This window comes from Canis lupus, chromosome 7 (assembly GCF_003254725.2).
Source record: "Canis lupus dingo isolate Sandy chromosome 7, ASM325472v2, whole genome shotgun sequence".
Taxonomy (NCBI): domain Eukaryota; kingdom Metazoa; phylum Chordata; class Mammalia; order Carnivora; family Canidae; genus Canis; species Canis lupus.
Window position 1 is genome coordinate 22,593,501 of NC_064249.1, and position 19,223 is coordinate 22,612,723.

General features: G+C 34.2%; 1 protein-coding gene across 3 annotated transcripts in view; it reads right to left on the reverse strand.

The window, feature by feature from the left end:
• The window catches only part of PAPPA2 (pappalysin 2), a 268,840-nt gene that overhangs the window by 111,941 nt on the left and 137,676 nt on the right, over window positions 1-19,223 (reverse strand). For all 3 annotated transcript variants that reach the window (XR_004817712.2, XM_025430216.3, XM_035719433.2), the window contains 2 exons: window positions 15,773-15,963; window positions 13,727-13,873 (listed from right to left, as the gene is read on the reverse strand). Coding sequence is in view for 2 of the 3 variants with exons in the window: in XM_025430216.3 (XP_025286001.1) it covers window positions 13,727-13,873; window positions 15,773-15,963 (338 nt within the window). In the remaining variant the exon portion in view is untranslated. The remainder of the gene's footprint in view (window positions 1-13,726; window positions 13,874-15,772; window positions 15,964-19,223) is intronic.

The window sequence follows — 19,223 nt, forward strand, 5'->3', positions numbered from 1 at the left end:
CACTTTGTTCCCGTCAGATTTATTAATTTTAGGTAACTGAATAACATTAGGCTCATGCAACAATATGTAGAAATGGGTGCACCATTCTCATTTGTCTTTAAAGTATTAAGTCTAATTTCAAGTCCATATGTCTATATATATGTCTTTATCTTTGGGTATATTTCTGGGCCATCTTGGTCTACTGATTTGTCTTTTCATTGATTTTTTTAACCATTATAATTCTGTGATATATTTTGATATTTGACAGAATCAAGCCTCCTTCATCACTAAATTTTTGCAGAACTTCCATTAAAAACATTGAAATCAACTTTGTAATTCTTTGAAAGTTTTTTTGTTAGAATTTTTATTGGGATTATGTGAAGTTTAAGATTTAGGGGGAATGGACCCTCCTATGATACCGAGTCTTTCTATACAAGACCAGTTTGTGCCTATTTATTCAAGCCTTCATTGTATCTTCATAGAGATGTTTAAGTTTTCTTTTTTTACATTGATTCCTAGATATTTTACTACTTTGACTGCTATTATAAATGAACTATTTTCTCTAATCATATTTTCTCATTGATTGTTGTTTAAAATTAAAGAGCATATTTGCTTTCATCTTAATTTTGTACTAAACCATGATACTAAACAAAATGATCTTCAGGTTGTTTTCTCTTTTCAGAAGTCAATTCAATTTATGATAAAATAATTTGAGTTTTACTTCTCTTACATTTTATGTTTCATTTCTTTTATAATGCATAAAGTATAGAATTCAAAGTCTAGCACTGGCTGCTATTTCCAGAGAAAGTAAAGTAATAGTGATGATATAAGAGTTTCTTCTACTTTACTGATTTCTTCTCTTCTGTTATTTCTTTTATACTTTTATTGTGACTTTAATCTTTTCCTAATTAAGGTAGAAACTGTGATTATTGATTTTATACTGCTTATTTTCCAAATATAGACATTTAAAGCTATAAATTTCCCTGGAAGAACCGTTTTAATCATATCCCATAAATTTTGAAATGTTGTTTCATTATCTTTTAGCTCAAAATGTTTTCTAATTCCTCCCATAAAACCTTCTTTGATCTATGGGTCATTTAGAAATGTACTCCTTGATTACCAAAAAGTTGGAGATTCCCTAGACATACTGTTATTCATTTCTTATTTAGTACTGTTAATGTCAGAGAACGCACTCTATCATTGCAATCATTACAAATTCATTAAAACTCGTTTTATGGTCTAGTATATAATCTATCTTGGTGAATGTACCATATGCATTCTGCATATGTAGTATTTCTACAAGTGTCAAGTAGGTCAAGATACTTGATAATGTTCTTCAAATCTTGCATACTTATCCTAATTTTTTTGTCTACTTGCTATATCAATGACTTAGAGATGATAAAAATCTCCAATTATGATTGTTTGTCTATTAGTTCTATCAATTTTTAATTCATTTGTTTTGAGACTCTATTGTTAGGTGCTTCAATTTCATAACAATTAAGATTGTTCATTATTTTTGATAAACTAACCCACTTATCATTATGAAACATCCCTCTTTATCTCAGGTAATATTCTATTTTGTCAGAATTAACATAGCATGGCAGTTTACTTATGCTTAGACTTTATACAAATGACACATAATTTTTCACTTTGACTTTCATTCTGCATGTCTTTATATTTAAAGGATGTTTTCATAAACAGTAGATAATTGATTCTTTTCATCTCATGTATACTGACAATCTCTGCCTTTTACATGGCATTATTAGATAATGTATATTTAATGTAATCAATAATACAGTTGATTTTAAGTCTACCATCTTGTTATTTGCTTTTTATTTTTTGTTTCTTAGTTCTTTTCCTGCCTTCTTTTGAGTGACTCATTTATTTTATTATTCTATTACTTTTTTCTTTTAACTTTCTACCTATAGCTATTTGTGTATTATGTGTATTTTTAAATGATTGTTCTGGAGATTATAATATGTATGTCTCACTTACTACAATCTACATTCAAATAATATTACTATCTCATAGTATAAGACATTACAGCAGTATTACTCCACTGACCACTTGTCTCTTGTGATAATATGTCTTATTTCTTTACAGGAGAAGTCAGTCAAGCTGTCATTGAAGTTGCTCAACTTCCCATTTCACCCACTCATGCTTCCTTTCCTTCTTTTCCACAGATGTTGGTACCCAGCCCACTCCTTCATAAACATCCTGCATACTAAGTTTCATCTTAATTTTAGTATATGTACTGCCAAAGTGAGCACCAGAGTTCCATTTCAGAATCTACGTCCTAGAGAGTCCAACCTGCCACAACCAAAGAAAATGATGAAATCTCCCCCATCTTTGAAGAACACCTTTAAATGTGGTTTCCAATAAAACTACAGTCCAAAAAAAAAAAACAAAAAACTACAGTCGATCTTGTATAAAGTTTTGCAGAAAGAGGTAGTTTGCCTCTGTTTGTGGCCTCTGTCTACCTCCCTTTTCAATCTAGCCCAGCCCAGTCCTCCTTATCCACCTCTGTGCTGTGTCATTAGTACATTAGTCCTCCCTATGCACAGGGGATACATTGCCGTGGATCCCTAGTGGACGCCTAAAACCACAGATAGTACTAAACCCTACAGTATATATTATGCATTTTCCTATACATACATACCTATGATAATAGTTAATTTATAAATTTGGCACAGTAAGAGATTAACAACTAATAATAAAATAGAGCAATTATAAAAATGTGCTGTAATAAAAATGATGTGTATAACTCTGTTTCAAAATATCACTGTACTTCTTGTGATGATATGAAATGATAAAATACCTTTGTGATGAGATGAAGTGAGGCAAATGACCCAGGCATTGTGACATAGTATTCAGCTACAATTGACCTTGTGACAATTTGTCAGAGGAGGGTCATCTGCTCTTCAACCATAGTTGGCCATAGTAACTAAAACTGCAAAAGTGAAATCACAGATAACTACTATATTATCAATATGCTCCCAACTTGCCACGGCTAAGACCTAACATCCCATCATTGATTCATGCAATCACTAAACATTTTGACATTACAACAGGGAAGTTCTGTGCTCAATGCTTGACATACAACCATAACTACATGTGGTTTCTCCCCACAAGACCCTTAGAGTTCATTGGATGAAGAGGGAGAAACAAAAGCAGCAAAGTATACAAATACTATGATAGAAGAGTCTCTTGAGAAGGCATATATGAAGAAGTTATCAATTATACTAAGAGGGGCTTGGGAAATGAGTTCAGGAAAGGCTGGACTTTATAAAACAAATAATCCTCAGCACTTGTCAGCCTTCTGACTAAGATCAAGCATAGTATCTATTCTTATCAGTATGAAAGAAATAATTCTTGAGCCCAATCTTAGAAGATGAATATGTATATCTTGGAGAGATAAAATGGAGAAAGCATTACAGACAAAGAAAAACATAAGTTCCCTACCTGAAAGTTTAGGGAGATACGAAAACCTTGGAGTATTCCAGCACCAAAAGCAATCTGTTATGACTAAATTGACTAAGCCATAGAATGTGTGAGAGTGTGTGTGTGTGTGTGTGTTTAGAGGAGTAGTGTGGAAGGTGGGATAAATGGTGGAATTCAATGAGATAAGGTTTATCTCTATTTCCCTATGTCCAGTCACCAGGTCCTTTTGAGTCTGTTTTGTACTTTACTGTATATGTAGTGTATGACATGACATTCTGTCTTCTAGAATATTTGTGTAAACATGCCCATTGCACTGTATGTACCTTAAGTGTAAAGATGGTGACTCATGCAGCTTTGAACCCCTCTATAGTATAATATTTTGTTCATTTTAGGCAATCAAAATTGGCACTGTTACGATGTGGAAATAAACTAAAGGTCTATCAATATCTTGAGTATTAAATGGACACATGATACAGAACAGAGGTCCGCATGCTATAGCCCATGGGCCAAATCTGGCCCACTGCCTGGTTTTATATGGTCTGTGAGCTAAGAATGGTTTTTGCATTTTCAAATGGTTGAAAAAAATCAAAGAAAAATAATGTGAATAATATGAAAATTATATGAATTAAAATTTTAGTGTTCATAAATATAATTTTATTAGAACATAGCTATACTTGATCATTTACATACTGTCTATGGCTGCTTTCATTCTACAATAGCAGTGTTAATTAGTTATAACAGAGACTGTATGGCCCATTAACCCTAAAATAATTATTTTTCTCTTTATAGAAAATGTTTCCTAACTCCTGGTATAGAGGAAGGACCATGGGTTTTGGAATAAGCTAAATTTGAATTAGAATCTTATCTGTATTTCTACTAGCTATGTTATCTCAAATGTTTAACATCTCTGAGTTTTTAGATAATAGTTTTTAGAATCAGAAAAATTCTATCTCTGATAGAGAGCTTATATGAGAATTAATAAGATACCTGGAACAGAGCAAATCTCAATAAATGTGTTTCTCCACACCCTACCCCGCAGAGTCTGGTGTTACTGACTCTTATCTTTGAAATACAATCAATTAAATATGCATTGCATTTTCTGTTGAAAATTCATATGTAGTGTTTGGCTAGTTGAACCCAAACAAAGAAAAGAAGGAAATTATCGTTTACAGGCTTTAGGTTTTACGTAGCAAAGGTTTCCAGCAGTGGTCTCTAATTTATAACTTATGTTTTCAATATTGTATTTAAAATACTATAAGCATGTGGAGGTTTTTGTTAGAATTTCTAATCAGTCCAGTCTGAATGAGACCATTCCAAATTGGGGACATTTTACAACAGTCATGAAAATAAACATGAGCATATGACTTTGCATATGTTGATGGGCTCCCTGTGAAACCAAACAACAGATACTTATTGGATGTCTGCTTCTCAAATTGCTTCATTTGTTGTTTATATTGCTGAGATTCAAACACTTTCTGGGAGGAATCATGTCTTCTGTTTCTTTCTCAATCCCCCAGTGGCACCTAGTGTTACAATATGCGCTTTATAAATTCTATGAACTAGATCGATAGATTTTTTGTCTTTGAAGAATTTAGAAGAAACCCAACAAAAGAAGACAAGAATTCTTTCTTTCTAATTCCACATATGTTTTAATTTGCTTTCTTGCTCATGTCATATTCTCATGTTTATCCCCAGTGTTCAATTCTGAATTTGGCCTATCACAGGTGCATAATGAAGGCTGATTGGATTAGGCAACATAGTGTAAAGGAATAAACATGGGATTAGAGTCAAGAAGCATGACTTTGATATTCAGGTTTAGCACTTTATTCTTGAGTTATGTAGAAAAAGCATTTTGAGACTGATTCTTATTTTTCTTAACTACTAAACAAGAAAATACCTCCTTTAGCCAAACCTGAAGACTACTGCAGGGATGAAATTAAAAACTACGTTAGAATATACTTTGTAAACTACAAATGGCTTTTAAAATGTGCTTATTGGGATCCCTGGGTGGCTCAGCAGTTTAGCACCTGTCTTTGGCCCAGGGCATGATCCTGGAGTCCTGGGATTGAGTCCCATATCAGGCAACTTGCATGGAGCCTGCTTCTCCCTCTGCCTGTGTCTCTGCTTCTCTCCCTCTCTCTGTGTCTCTCATGAATAAATAAATAAAATGTTTAAATAAAATAAAATAAAATGTGCTCATTATGGGGCACCTGGGTGGCTCAGTTAGTTAAGCATCCAGCCCTTGGTTTCAGCTCAGGTCATTATCTCAGGGTCCTGGGATCAAGCCCTGTGTCAGGTTCCACACTCAGTGGGAAGTCTGCTTGATGATTTCTCTTCCTCTCTCCCTCCCCACTCTCAAATAAATAGATAAATAGATAAATAGATAGATAAATAAATAAATAAATCCTTTTTAAAAAATAAAATAAAATGTGCTTATTATTGTAAATAATAAAAATCTACATTCTATGCCATGTAAGAGAAAGTTCTCACATTTTGGTCTATTGGATCAAGATCAGATAAAATCAAGAAAAACTAAGAAAGGCAAGTTACCCCAGTAAAGAACTGAGGATAAAGTGAGAATTTGCTGGGCAAGTAGCATTTTAGCAAATGAAGGATTTTGGAAAGATTTTCAAGGCTAATGTTTTTCAGTATAGTTGTTTCCCACTTGTGCAATAAATTTGTCTCTGATCCACTGCATATACATCATCTGTGTGTATCAGATAAAGATTAAACTAAAAAATAATAATAAATCAGAAATACTACAGTCTTCAGAAAACTTGGGGAAACACCAATGAGCTGATTTTTAGAAATCACTCTCTAATTTATCTGGTATTATGTGGATTTGTGAAAACTAAATTTTATTAAAGGTTCAATATATTAACTCACCTTTCAATTACATTAGTGATGTTTTTTTCTTATACAAGCACTATTATCCCTACATCACTTATAGTAAGAATAGGGTATACACCTAAAATATATATGGTAGCTAAATGACATACATTAAAAGAATTCCAGTTGTGATACTTCTGTTTCCAGTTGTGAGGAAGTAGCTTGTAATAGGACAAATACTCCTAATACAAATAATTATAAAATATATATGAAGTAAAAAGAAAAATATTTGAAAACATGTGAGAGCAATCATAGCAGTCAGGACTGAAAACATTTGAAAAGCAAAAAACCACATTAAAGGGAATCTCACATTCTGTTCCACTTTTGCCACTGGGGTGTTTTTCAGATTCTAAGCTCTGCAGGAAAAGAATATAAGAAACCAGGCAGAAATTGGTGGGTGAGAAGCTAAAAAGCTAAGCACTTTTTAGTAGACACATACTGCTGAGGAAATAGAAACTGTACTTCAGAGAATATCAAGATGGAGGGCCTAATAAAAGCTTTTAGTTGAGACCCCTGAAAGGCTAGGGCTTAGTAAAAAAGAGGGAAAATGAACTCTATCAGAGCTCACTAATACAGAAGCATAAGCTTGAGTCATCTTAATCACTGATTGGATTGATGTGTTCTTTCCCAAATCTTATTATATGTTTTTTTTAAGTTAAAAAGTAAATGATTTTGAAAGGAAGATATAATTAGCCATAATATCCATAATCTCTACAATAATATTTAGTTGAAACATTATTCAGGATGAAAGTAGACGAGACTAAATGAATGAAAACAAAGAGAAGAAATAGTCAACATAAACAGACCTCAGGTCACCAAGATACTGATAGTATCAGACAGATTTTACAAGTATAGTGGTTAATATATTTTAAAAATAAACTATAGAATAGAGAATTCCAGACAAAGTGAGAATCTATAGAAAAAGTAAAATAGTAATTCTAGAATTAAAAATACAATAATTGAAATTAATAATTTAATAAACAGTTTAACAACCATTGGAGTAAAAGTTATGATTAATGAAACAGCAGATATGTTAGGATAAAATAACCAGACTTCAGTAAGAAGAAAAAGGAGAAAAGATATACAGTAAAAAGGTCTAATGTATGCATATCTGGTATCAAAGAAAAGGAAGAAAGGTAAATGGGCAAGTAAAGACATTAAGTCATAGATTCAAAAAACTTGATAAAGCCTTAGCCAGATATATACAAAGAAAAAACAGGCCTTGGAACATCATAGTGAAAGTGCTGAAGACAACACACAAGGAGAATATACTAAGAGAATATACTAAGAATATACTAAGAGAATAAAATATTACTTACTACTTACTTCAAAGTAATATATATCAGATGTATAGCTAACTCTCCAAAAAAAGTATGAAAGTGAAAAGACACTTGAATAACATTTTTAGGTTGATGAAAGAAAACAACTGGCCACTTAGTATTCTATACCAAGCAAAGATGCCCTTTGAAAATGAATATCAAATAAAGATATTTTCAACCACACAAAAACAAAGAATTCATTGCCAGCACACTCACACAAAAAGAAATAATAAATGGGATTTCTTCAAGCTAAATAAAAATGAGGGAAATACAGAAATGTAGAAAAGCCTGAGGAGCACTTGATAGGGTAAATGTTAGCTATTTTTAAATCATATTAACTTTAAAAAGCCAGGAAGCAGGAAATGGAGGTAGAGTATTCTAAGGGAGTCATTGCTTACGAAATTATGAGAGCTCTAATTCATAGCAGACTCTAAGCAGCTAAAGATACATGCTGCAGTCTCTAGAATAATCACTTAGAGAATAAAGTAAAAGCATAACTAACAAACTAATAAAATGGAAAAAACAAATAAAAATACTTGTTTAATCTAAAAAATAAGAAATAGAAAAGCACAAAGGACATATAGTTTAAGTGAATAACAAATAGTATGTTGGTGGATTTAAAACTAAACATCATTAATTACATGCATTCAATGTAATTAGACTTAAATACTCCAATGGAAAATTTAGCCTGAAAAATAATGGTATATTGATGTCAAACAAATTATTATAAATATAATTACACAGAAAGATAAAAAGTAATAGGATGATAAAAGATACAATATTCAAACATAAACAAAAGGTATAGCTATACTAATATCATGCAAGGTTTACAATAAAGCAGGAATATTCTTAGAGATAAAAAGAGACTTTTTCAAGATTTTATTTATTTCTTCATGACACAGAGAGAGAGAGAGAGAGAGAGGCAGAGACATAGACAGAGGGAGAAGCAGACTACTCACAGGGAGCCCAATGCAGGACTCAATCCCAGACTCGGGATCACACCCAGAGCCTAAGGCAGACGCTCAACCACTGAGCTACCCAGGTGTCCCAAAAAGAGGTATTTTTAAAATAAAGTTAAAAGGGATAACAAGAAAGTTATAGAAACTCTAAAATTATATACTGACAGTCCTCACTTTATATATGCACAAGTTCCCATATGCACAAATATCAATTATCACAATTTAGTTATAGAACACCAGAGTCCCAATAATATGATCTAAATTTCAGTTAGCACAATATATTAATTGAAAGTGCAAGAAGTACAAACTTCACTAATGGTCTTTCAATCCACAGATCACTATGATCAGTGACCAATCAGTTCTTTCAAAGTCTGTCACTGACTAGTCATGATGTATCTGTTATTCAGTTCATGCAGAGATGAAAAAGTGTGTAGTTGTGTTGCCTCTTTGCTTCTCAGCAATAAACCTACATGGCATTTTACAAAAATGGATCATTGAAAGAGAGAATTGGCTAAAAAGGATGAAAGTGTCAAAAAGAAACAAAAAGTGATAACGCTGGAGAAGAAATGTGAATTAAAGGTAAATAGAATTCTAGAAGAAAAAGCTGATGGTGGGAATTCCAATCCTGCTGCCAATTTGAGGGATATCCTTCAGATATGCAGCCAAAGGAACTTACTGAAAGTGAAATTATCAACATAAATGAGAAAAGTGGTTGTGACAAATAGGATGAAGACGTCCTAGAGGAAGTGATGCCAAAAAAAATTCACATTAAGAGAACTCTCAGAGATATTTCATAACATTGAAAGTGCAAAGGATAAAATGTTGGAAACTGACCCAAACTTAGAAAGAAATATGACAATTCGCAGAGTCAAAGGCATAGAAAAACCGCTTGCTTCATAACGTAAGTCATGTGATAAAAAAAAAAAAGGCAAATGCCGTTCAAACTACTGTTGGTAACATTTTTACAATGAAAGGAAAAACTTTAATTCTCTATGTTTCTAATGTTTTATATTATAATGAACTAAATAAATATCAGTTTACTATTTGCAAATTTCCCTTCATATTCATTCAATATTGTGACAAAAACTTTGAGTTCAGGTAACAAATTATAATTTTTCCTCATTGATTATTAAGTTTACTTTGCATAATTTCAGTGTGCAGGGTCATTTTGTGGTTTCACACTACAATATAAAGTGAGAATTGTGGGTATATTAATAATACAGCCTTAAAATGTATAAATCAAAAACTGATAAAAATAAAGGAGAAACACAAGCCAAGATTACAGTGAGAGTTTCTAAAACATATAACTTATTAGCTGATAGAAACAGTACACAGAATATCAATAAAATATATGTATATATACTATATATGTGATATAGAAACTTTCAACACAATGATGAGTGAGTTTATCTTAAATATATAGAATGCTCTATTGAATAATTTCAGAGTGCACATCCCTTTCAAAGTACATGTAATATTTACCAGTATTGACCATATGCTGGTCCATAATTCAAGCTCAACAAATTACAAAAGACAAAAAAATCAAAAAACAAAAAAAACAAATTACAAAAGACTAAAGCCATACAGGATATACTCTTTAACCACAGAAGACTGTAGCTAAGAATCAAAAACAAAAAGATAACTGGAAAATGTTATCTACATTTGTAGATGACTACAAATGTTTAGAAGTTAAACAGCACACTTATATGTAATGTAGTGGTCCAAAAAAAAAAAAAAAAAGAAAGAAAGAAAAGAAAAGCAATCAAATGAAAATTAGAAAAAAATGTTTGAACTAATTGATAATAGAAACAAGGTGTCCAAAGCTTGTAGGATGTCACCAAAGTCACACTTAGAAGGAAATAGATAGCCTTAATGCATACATTAAAAAAGAAAAGAAAAAAAATTTAAAAATTTAAAAAATAAAAAAATAAAATAAAAAAGAAAAGAAGCCAAAAAATAATTATCTAAGCATCATATCAAGTTACTAGAAAAAGAAGAACAAATTAAATACAAATGTAAAAGGAAGGAAATAATGAAAATAAGAGCACACAAGTATGTTCTTTATTTTCATTATTTCCTTCCTTTTAGGTTTATACATATACATTTCTGTTATCTCTATATACATACAGATATATAGATGTGCATATAGAATGTGTATATTTTCTTTGGCTAGTTCTATAAAAAGGTTAATAAAACCTTTAGCAAGACTGATCAACAAATAAATAAAGAAGAGAAGCCAAAATTTAACAATAGCATGAGTGAAAAAAATTTCTAGAGGTAGAAACATTACAAAGAAAATAAGAGAACATTATAGAAAACTTAATGCCAATAAACTCAAATTTTTAGGAAAAAAATGCACAAGTTACTTGAAAAACCCAATTTAAATAGAACTGACCAAGAAGTAATAGAAAACCCAAATTCTTCTACATTTGTTTTAAATTTTTAATTCGTAATTTAAATTTTTTTCTCAAAGAAAACACAGGATCAGATAGTTTCACTGATGAATAACTCCAAAATTAACAACAACCTTACATAACATATTCCATAGAACTAGGGGAAAAGAAACATTTTAGAAGTTGAACCTAGCCTTCATCATAAAACCTGATAAAACAGTAAAATAAAATTTAAAAAATAGGAGCCAAACTCTAATGAACAAAGGTGAAAAAAATAATTAACAGATTCACAGAATCCAAAACTATTGACAAAGGATTATATATCAACTCCCAGTTGTTATTCTTTTCCAGGTATGTAAGCTTAGTTTAACATTTAGAAGTTTATCAAAGTAAGCCAAGACTTTGACAGAACAGAAGACAACATCATATGATCAACTCAATAGATGTAGAAAAAGGATTTGATAAATTTTAACTCCCTTGTCTCAGAAAACTATAAAATGCCAAGAGAACTTAAGGAAGATCTAAGTCATTGAAGGAATGTTAGAAGACTCAATATTTTAAAGAAAAACTCTTCCCAAATTGACTTAAAGATTCATTAAAATCCTAATCAAAATTACATCAGGGTTTTTTTTTCCATATGTGGAAATGGAAGCTGATTCCAAAGTTTATATAAAAATTCAAAGGGCTAAGAACACCTAATGCAATCTGGAATAAAAGGAACAAAATTTTAGGACTTATATTATCCAATTTTAAGACTCCCTAAAAATGTACCATAAGTAAGAGTATAATACTGAAGCAAGAATATACAGACCAGTAAAACAAAATATAGAATCAATAAGCAGACCACAAAGATATTGCTAGTTGACTTATAACAAAGGTGCACATTGCAATACAGTGGGGAAAAGAAAATTTTAGTTTGAATAAGAGTGGTTCTGGGCAGCCCGGGTGGCTCAGCAGTTTAGCGCCACCTTCAGCCCAGGGTGTGATCCTGGAGACCCAGGATCGAGTCCCACATCGGGATCCCTGCATGAAGCCTGCTTCTCCCTCTGCCTGTCTCTCTCTCTCTCTCTCTGTTTCAAAATAAAAGAGTGGTTCTATATGTATTGCCTATCTATAGGGGAAAAATTCTTGATCTCTACCTCATACAATACATAAAGATTCCAGATGGTTTGTAGACCTACATATGGAAGGTAAAATAATAACATGTCTAAAAGATAATATAGGAAAGTATATCTTTGTGACAGGCAAAGATTTCTTAATAATGTGCATGAAAAGCACTTAACCATAAAGGGAAAGAAAGATAAACTGAATTTTTGTAAAACTTAGAAATTCTATTTATCTAAACATACCATAAAAAGTATGAAAAAGTAAGCCATGGTATTGGAACATACTAAATAACATAGAACAACAACAACAAAAAGATTACATTCAGAAACTTGTAAAGAAATCATATAAATGAAGAAGAGAATGACAGATAACCCAATACAAAATTGGGCAAAAGATTTGAATATGCCCTCCAGAAAAGAAAAGAAGAGAAGAGAAAAAGGATATACAAATGGCCAGTATACATTTAAAAGACCTTCCAACTCATTAGTCAACATGTAAATGCAACTGATACCACAGAGAGTACATTTTTATATGCCCAACAGAATGGCTATAATTAAGACTTGAAATATCAAGTATTGGTGAAAATGTGAAGCATTTGGAATACTCATAAGCCTCTGGTGGGAGTTTTTTTTTTAAAAAAGCTTTTATTTATTTATTCACAAGAGACACGGAGAAAGAGGCAGAGGCATAGGCAGAGGGAGAAACAGGCTCCATGTGGGGAGCCCAATGGGACTCATCCCAGGACTCTGGGATCATGACCTGAGCCAAAAGCAGACACTCAACCACTGAGCCACCCAGGTGTCCTTGGCAGGAGTTTAAATTAGTACAACCACTGTGGAAGCTTATTTGGAATTCTCTAGTAAAGCTTGTCATCTGCCTAACAATGATATAACAGTTCCAAATATACCCAACTGTTTATGTACGTTCACAAAAAAAAAAAATAGTACAGAAACATTTATAGCAGAACTATGTATAATACCACAGAAAAAGACTGGAAATAACCCAAATGTCCATCAATATGGATAAATAAATTGTGGTGATTTCAAACACTGGAATGCTACACAGCCATGGAAATGAACTCTACTGCTAAATGCAGCGGCATTCTCACAAACAAAACATTGATAAGAAAGAATGACACACAGAAGTACACATTAAAGTTTTTCACATAAAGTTCAAAACAGGCAATCTCTGGTGATAGAACTAAAAAGAGTAGATGCTTCTGTGGTATCATAACCAAGAAGAGCAATGAGAATATGACAGTGCTTTATGGGGTAAGTCACTGCTCTGTTTCTTGATCTGTGTGGTGGTTAGAGAGGATGTGAACTCTGTAAAAATGTGTTGATCTGTGCATTTCTGATGTTTATGCTTTTCCGGGTGGGTGTTACACTTTGAGAGATGGATTTGCTTACACAGAAAGAAGTCCAAAATTGAAAAAGAGGTGAAAATAAATTCAAAATGTTAAAGACTGATAAAAAGAAAATTTCCCAACAAGGCATTCCAATGTATCACTTTACACAGACACACACACACACACACACATACACATGCGTGTGCACGCACACACGCAAGCACATGCACGCATACACACGTGCATATGCTCTATCCATGGTCTTCACAAAAAACCTTTTGGGTCACTTACTTTGAGCCAAATCTCATCCTCTCTCTCCAGGCTCCCTTCCGTCTGCTCACTTCTTTTATCCTGCAGTCTATGTCCACTGGTGACACAGGGAAACCAGCCAGTAAGGGGATGGTGCTTTGGTGAACTTGGATGGTATGATGTGCAAATCTGAAATACAATTTCAATCAAAAATTAAAGGTGGAGGGTGAGAGATAGACAATGAAACTCTGTAGCTCAAAACCAAAGTTTTCCTCTGAGTGTTTGATGATTACTGGCAGAAAACTTTTCTCAGTGTCAAAGAATACTGTTAGCCTTAGGATATAACTTATCTGAGTAGAAAAACACACATGATAACTCTCAGCCCACCATCACCCCAAAGATCCTTCCCAAAAAACAGTCCTGGCACATTTCAGGCAACTGCCCCAGAATTAGCCATAGATGTCTGTCCAGGATGATGGTTGCATCCTTACCAGGCAGGATCCACCAGTCTTGAGAGTGAGGCTACTGAGTCAGGGAACCACTAAGCATTCAGCTGGGTTTAGAAGCCAAGGAACAGAAACTTTCTGTTCTGAAAATTTCTCCCATTTTACTTAAGGAAGACAGACAAGCTACAAGCCCCTTCAGGGATCTGTTACTCAGAATCTTCCGATTTCCCTGGCTTCCTGTCCTTGGGCATCAAGCACTCATGAGAAAGATGCCAGATTTCACTGAAGAAGTGTGGCAGAGACGGCTACTTGCCTCCCCCATATCCATTTCCCCTTACTTTCTTATTAACAAACTCCAATTTTGTTCAAGATGGCAGTGAATCCAGTTATAAATGCTCATCTCCTCAGTCCTTTAAACTAAAGGTAATGAAGTGACCTGGATGTTACCAATGAGATGTTGGTGTAAGTCTGTAGTGTTAAACTTCCAGAAAAGCTGTCTTGATTTTCCCAATAAAAAGAGAAAGAAACAGCTAGTATATTCTTATTTCCCTGTGAACTTCCCCCATTTTCCTGCCTGAAGTGCTGACTTCGTGCCTGGAGGAGTCATCTTATGAGAAGGAGGAAGGAAGCTGCAAGCCAAGGATGGAAACTCTAGATGTCTCTAGACATCTCTACAAGATGTCTAGGTCCCTGAGCTTCTTGAACTAGAGCACCAGCCCTGGCTGGTTCTTCAATTTCCTCGGAGTGTCTGCTTAAGTATAAAATCTAGTGATTTCATCCTGGCCTAAGATACCTAGAGAGCTTACTCTCACTTCCACTGAAAGGACAGTATTGCTTATTGTTATGATGAATGAAGAGTTTAGTTGGCAATGGATGCATCTGGAATAATACTCTAAAGCCAAAGCCTTTAATCTTCTTTTCAGTATTCAACTATAATTCACAGAAGTCACTCCTTCAAGTCCTCAGAGGATCTCCTATTTATTTAGGTGGAGATTCATGGAAAACTATATACCTAAGGATTTGTTGTTAGTACTAATTCCAGAATTTCTTCAAGAATAACAATTCTTTAAATTGTTTTATACTTTGATCTATAATACATTTTATATTCCATTTTATCCTTATAATAAACCATTGAGTTAAATGCAGAAGTTATTACTATGACCCATTTTACATATGAGAAAATTGGGGCCCAGAGAGGTTAAGTGACAATTCACTTCATATTAATTATAGTAAAACCAGTGAATTCAGTATTGTAATCCAGGCATTCTGACTCTTTACTACTTCTTTTTATTCTTTTAAAATAAATCCTTCCATACACAATGCCCAAGTGTAATTTTTTATATTTGTACATCTGAGGTTAATTTTGAGATGCTCTGTATCCCTTGGAATCAGCTACTGCATAGCCAAAGTCTCCTAGATGAAAACTAGTTTGAGTAAGTGGCGTAAGGGGGTGAGGGTGGGGGTGAGACCTGATTGCCAGCCTAGAAGTGTTTTATTTAATGTTACCTTATTTTGAGTTCAGTAGGAACTAAATCTGATGTCAAAGACAGGAGAGAAATGTAAGACCCCATAAAGCATCTCAGAGAGAGAGTCACTTGACAATTCTGCTCAGCCTTAACTCAATGCTTCTGGCTTGATTTACCATGGAATGAGGTTCTCCAGTTACTAAGGAAGCAGGACACTTCTTGTCTTCATGAGACGAGTAAGCTTGGGTGGCCCACTGATCCAGGTATCCTTCAGGAGTATGGAGGCCACAGTCCATGATGCTGGTTTCCTTCTCAAAAGGTTCACATATCCCATCTCCCTCATATATGTAACATAGGCTTGGCTCCCCTGCCAAGAAAATTGTGTAATGTTTGAAAAGTGTTGTTATATATGTCATGTAAAAATCATCACATTTTTTCTCTAGTCCGTGAAAAAGACTCCTGCTATTGCCAGCTAATCAGTCTAATGCTGACCCCAAACATGCAGACAACACACACACATACACACACACACCCTTAAGGAAGAAGGATTCTTTTTCGTGGGGAGAGGAGTAGAATCCATCTATATAATAAAAGGTATAGAAAGGGGTGGGATCTGTGAACAAAGAATAGGGAGAAAAAAGTAGGCTGGAGGTAGAAAGAAATTTTAAGGCATCACTGAGCAAGATCCTAACGGAAGGAGATAAAAGAGCAGTGGGTAAAAGAAGAAAGAGAAATTAAAGAAACAGTATGACATGTTAGGCACCTGGATCCCCCTCATGGTCTTTGAAATACTGAAGTACTTTTTTTAAGATTATATTTATTTGTTCATGAAAGACACACAGAGAGAGGCAGAGACATAGGCAGAGGAAGAAGCAGGCTCCCTGCAGGGAGCCTGATGCGGGACTCGATCCCGGGTCCCTGGGATCATGCCCAGAGCCAAAGGCAGATGCTCAACCACTGAGCCACCCAGATATCCCAAAATATACTTGAGGGATTTGCTTCCAATTACTCTTTGTGGCTGAACTGTTTCTTCAATTAACTGTGCCACTGCTCTGAAACAGACAATATGGGCCCTGGGTTTCCAAGGCTCATTCCAAGGTCTTCTTTCCTTTAGTCTTAACAACAACCATGTGGGGGGTGCATTTTTTGCTTGTGTCACACATGGGAAACATTTTGTGAAAGGTCCCTTGATACATAAGCAATAGCACTTGGATTTGAGCCAGGTCCACTGAAGGCAGGTTCGGTAGGGTCTCTATCAAGCTGAGGCAGAGGCACTGTCTTCAAGAGCAATCAAGTGAGGCATGAGTCTACACACAAACCTGCTGGAGTACTGGGAAGTGAGCTGATATTCCCTGGACAAGTCCCACACGTGCTCAGAGGCTAACTCCTCCTAAGTGAACAGTACAAACTATAGATATGTAACTAGCTTTCTTCGAGGCTGGAAAGCTAAGGTGCAGTCAGAAACCCATTATTAAGTCCTACTGTGATGTAGGATAATTAACCTTCATAGTACCTACCCCTACTTAAAATAATAGGACATAAAAATAATAGCAAGATTTGAAAGTCAATCAACATATAGGTACATATTCAGTACTGTCATTACTAAAATGTACTATTACTATACCATTCTTGTTATTTTTCTTTCTTCATAATACCACAGCGATGTTGAAGCAATTTTTCTGTGGCTCATCAACATGTAGCTACTAATTATTTTCCTTCATAATTTCTTCCAGCCTAAGATGCTTCCGTGGTATAAATCTGTCTCTACTTGCCAAGAATAAGCCGAAGATCCTAGGACTTGGTTCTAAGCCCATTTTGGGTTTTAAACTCCTACAGTCCATCAGACCTGTGGCCTTCCCAAATCATTTCCCTAAAGTTAATATATATGTATTTGGAATGACTTTTTTTCTCTCTCTTATACATATGCACATGTATGTATACATACATGTACATAAATATGTGTGTTTTATATGTGTTTGCATGTATATATATACATATATTTTATAATGTGGATATATATTTTTTGTTTCTCTATAAACATGAATATTTCTTCTTGCTTCTTCTATTTGTTTTTGTACCATGGACTTAAAATTTTTGCCTCTGTTTTTTCACATTCATCTAAAAATAACAGACGACTTTTACAACACATTTCCCAAAGTTTCCTTTAAACCTAATCTTTTTTTAAGTTTACTTATTTGTTTTAGAGAGAGAGAGAGCATACATGAGCTAGGGGAGGCACAAGGGGTGAGGGAGAGAGAGAGAAGCAGACTCCCTGCTGAGGGTGGAGCCCAATGAGGGACTTGATCTTACAACCCTGAGGTCATGACCTAAGCCAAAATCAAGAGTCAGATGCTTAACTGACTGAGCCACACAGACACCCTTCTAATCTTTTGAGAAATAATGAAATATATGTTTAGCGTACTAGTAGCTTATTATACAATGAAACAGAGGTCTAACTGTGGAATAGGTCATTTTAGTCTTATCCTGTAAAATTAAAATAATTTAGATATAGTCTTACTGGATTTGGAGGCTAAGGAAATATGAGCCAAATTTAATGGAATCAAATGTGTTAGAAACAAAGCAAGGTGTGCTCTTAAGTTAAATGAGGCTTGAGATATACTGGAGAAAACACAGCATTTGGAGAATATATGTGTACATGTATATGTGTGTGTATTCAACATGAGTCCATTATGTTAGCAAAACAACAACAACTCAGTGCAAACAGAGGTAGCATTAACAAATACTTGTGTACAGAGGAGGGGAGTTAATCAGTTCAGTGCATTCTGTACAGCCAGACCACATCTGGAGTATTGAATTCCTTTCTGGGCATTGACCACACGAAACATGCCAGGTTAGGGTAAATAGGAAAGGGTCTGGAAACCTAATCACACGAGGGGATGTTTGGATTGGAAAGGAGAATAATGGGGAGGCATTTCAAATATCTGAATGGTAGTCAAATAAAACAGGGAAAAGAATTATCCTCTGTAGTTTCATAGCAAGGAAAAAGCGCTTGATTAAGCATTAGGAAGCTGAGCTCCAGGGCCGGCCTTGCAGAGCTTTGTTGTATGCCCGTGGATGAGTCACTACAATGATTTAAGCCTCAATTTCCAAACTAGAAAAGAGGGGAAGAATTGTATAACAGATAAAACCATTTTTAAGTAGAATTGTGCATTTCAACATATGTCCTTCATTGCTAGAAGTATGTAAGCAGAAGCTAGAAGCCCCTCTCTCAAGAACTGGCAGAAGAAATTTCTATATGGGAAGGAAGCTAGACTCCAAATCGCTGGTAGACTGTACATGTGAAGGGATCAGGGTGTCTTTCAGACTCATGGTACATGGCAAGTACTGAATATGTTTTATCAGATGGATGGATAGAAGACTACTAAGATTCTATAATTTTATGATTCTGCTCTAGATAGCAGGGCCTTTGTGTGCTACATGTAGTATTTAACACCTTAATAAATTATATATAATTATAATCCCATCCTATTTTACCTTGAGATTTAGAGGCATTAAAATCTTTTTCAATGCACTGCTCTTTAAAATAACTTTGGCGAATGGTTATGTTCCACAGAAACACTGCAATGTATGCAGATGGTAATTAAAAAAACAATCTACATGTAAGAA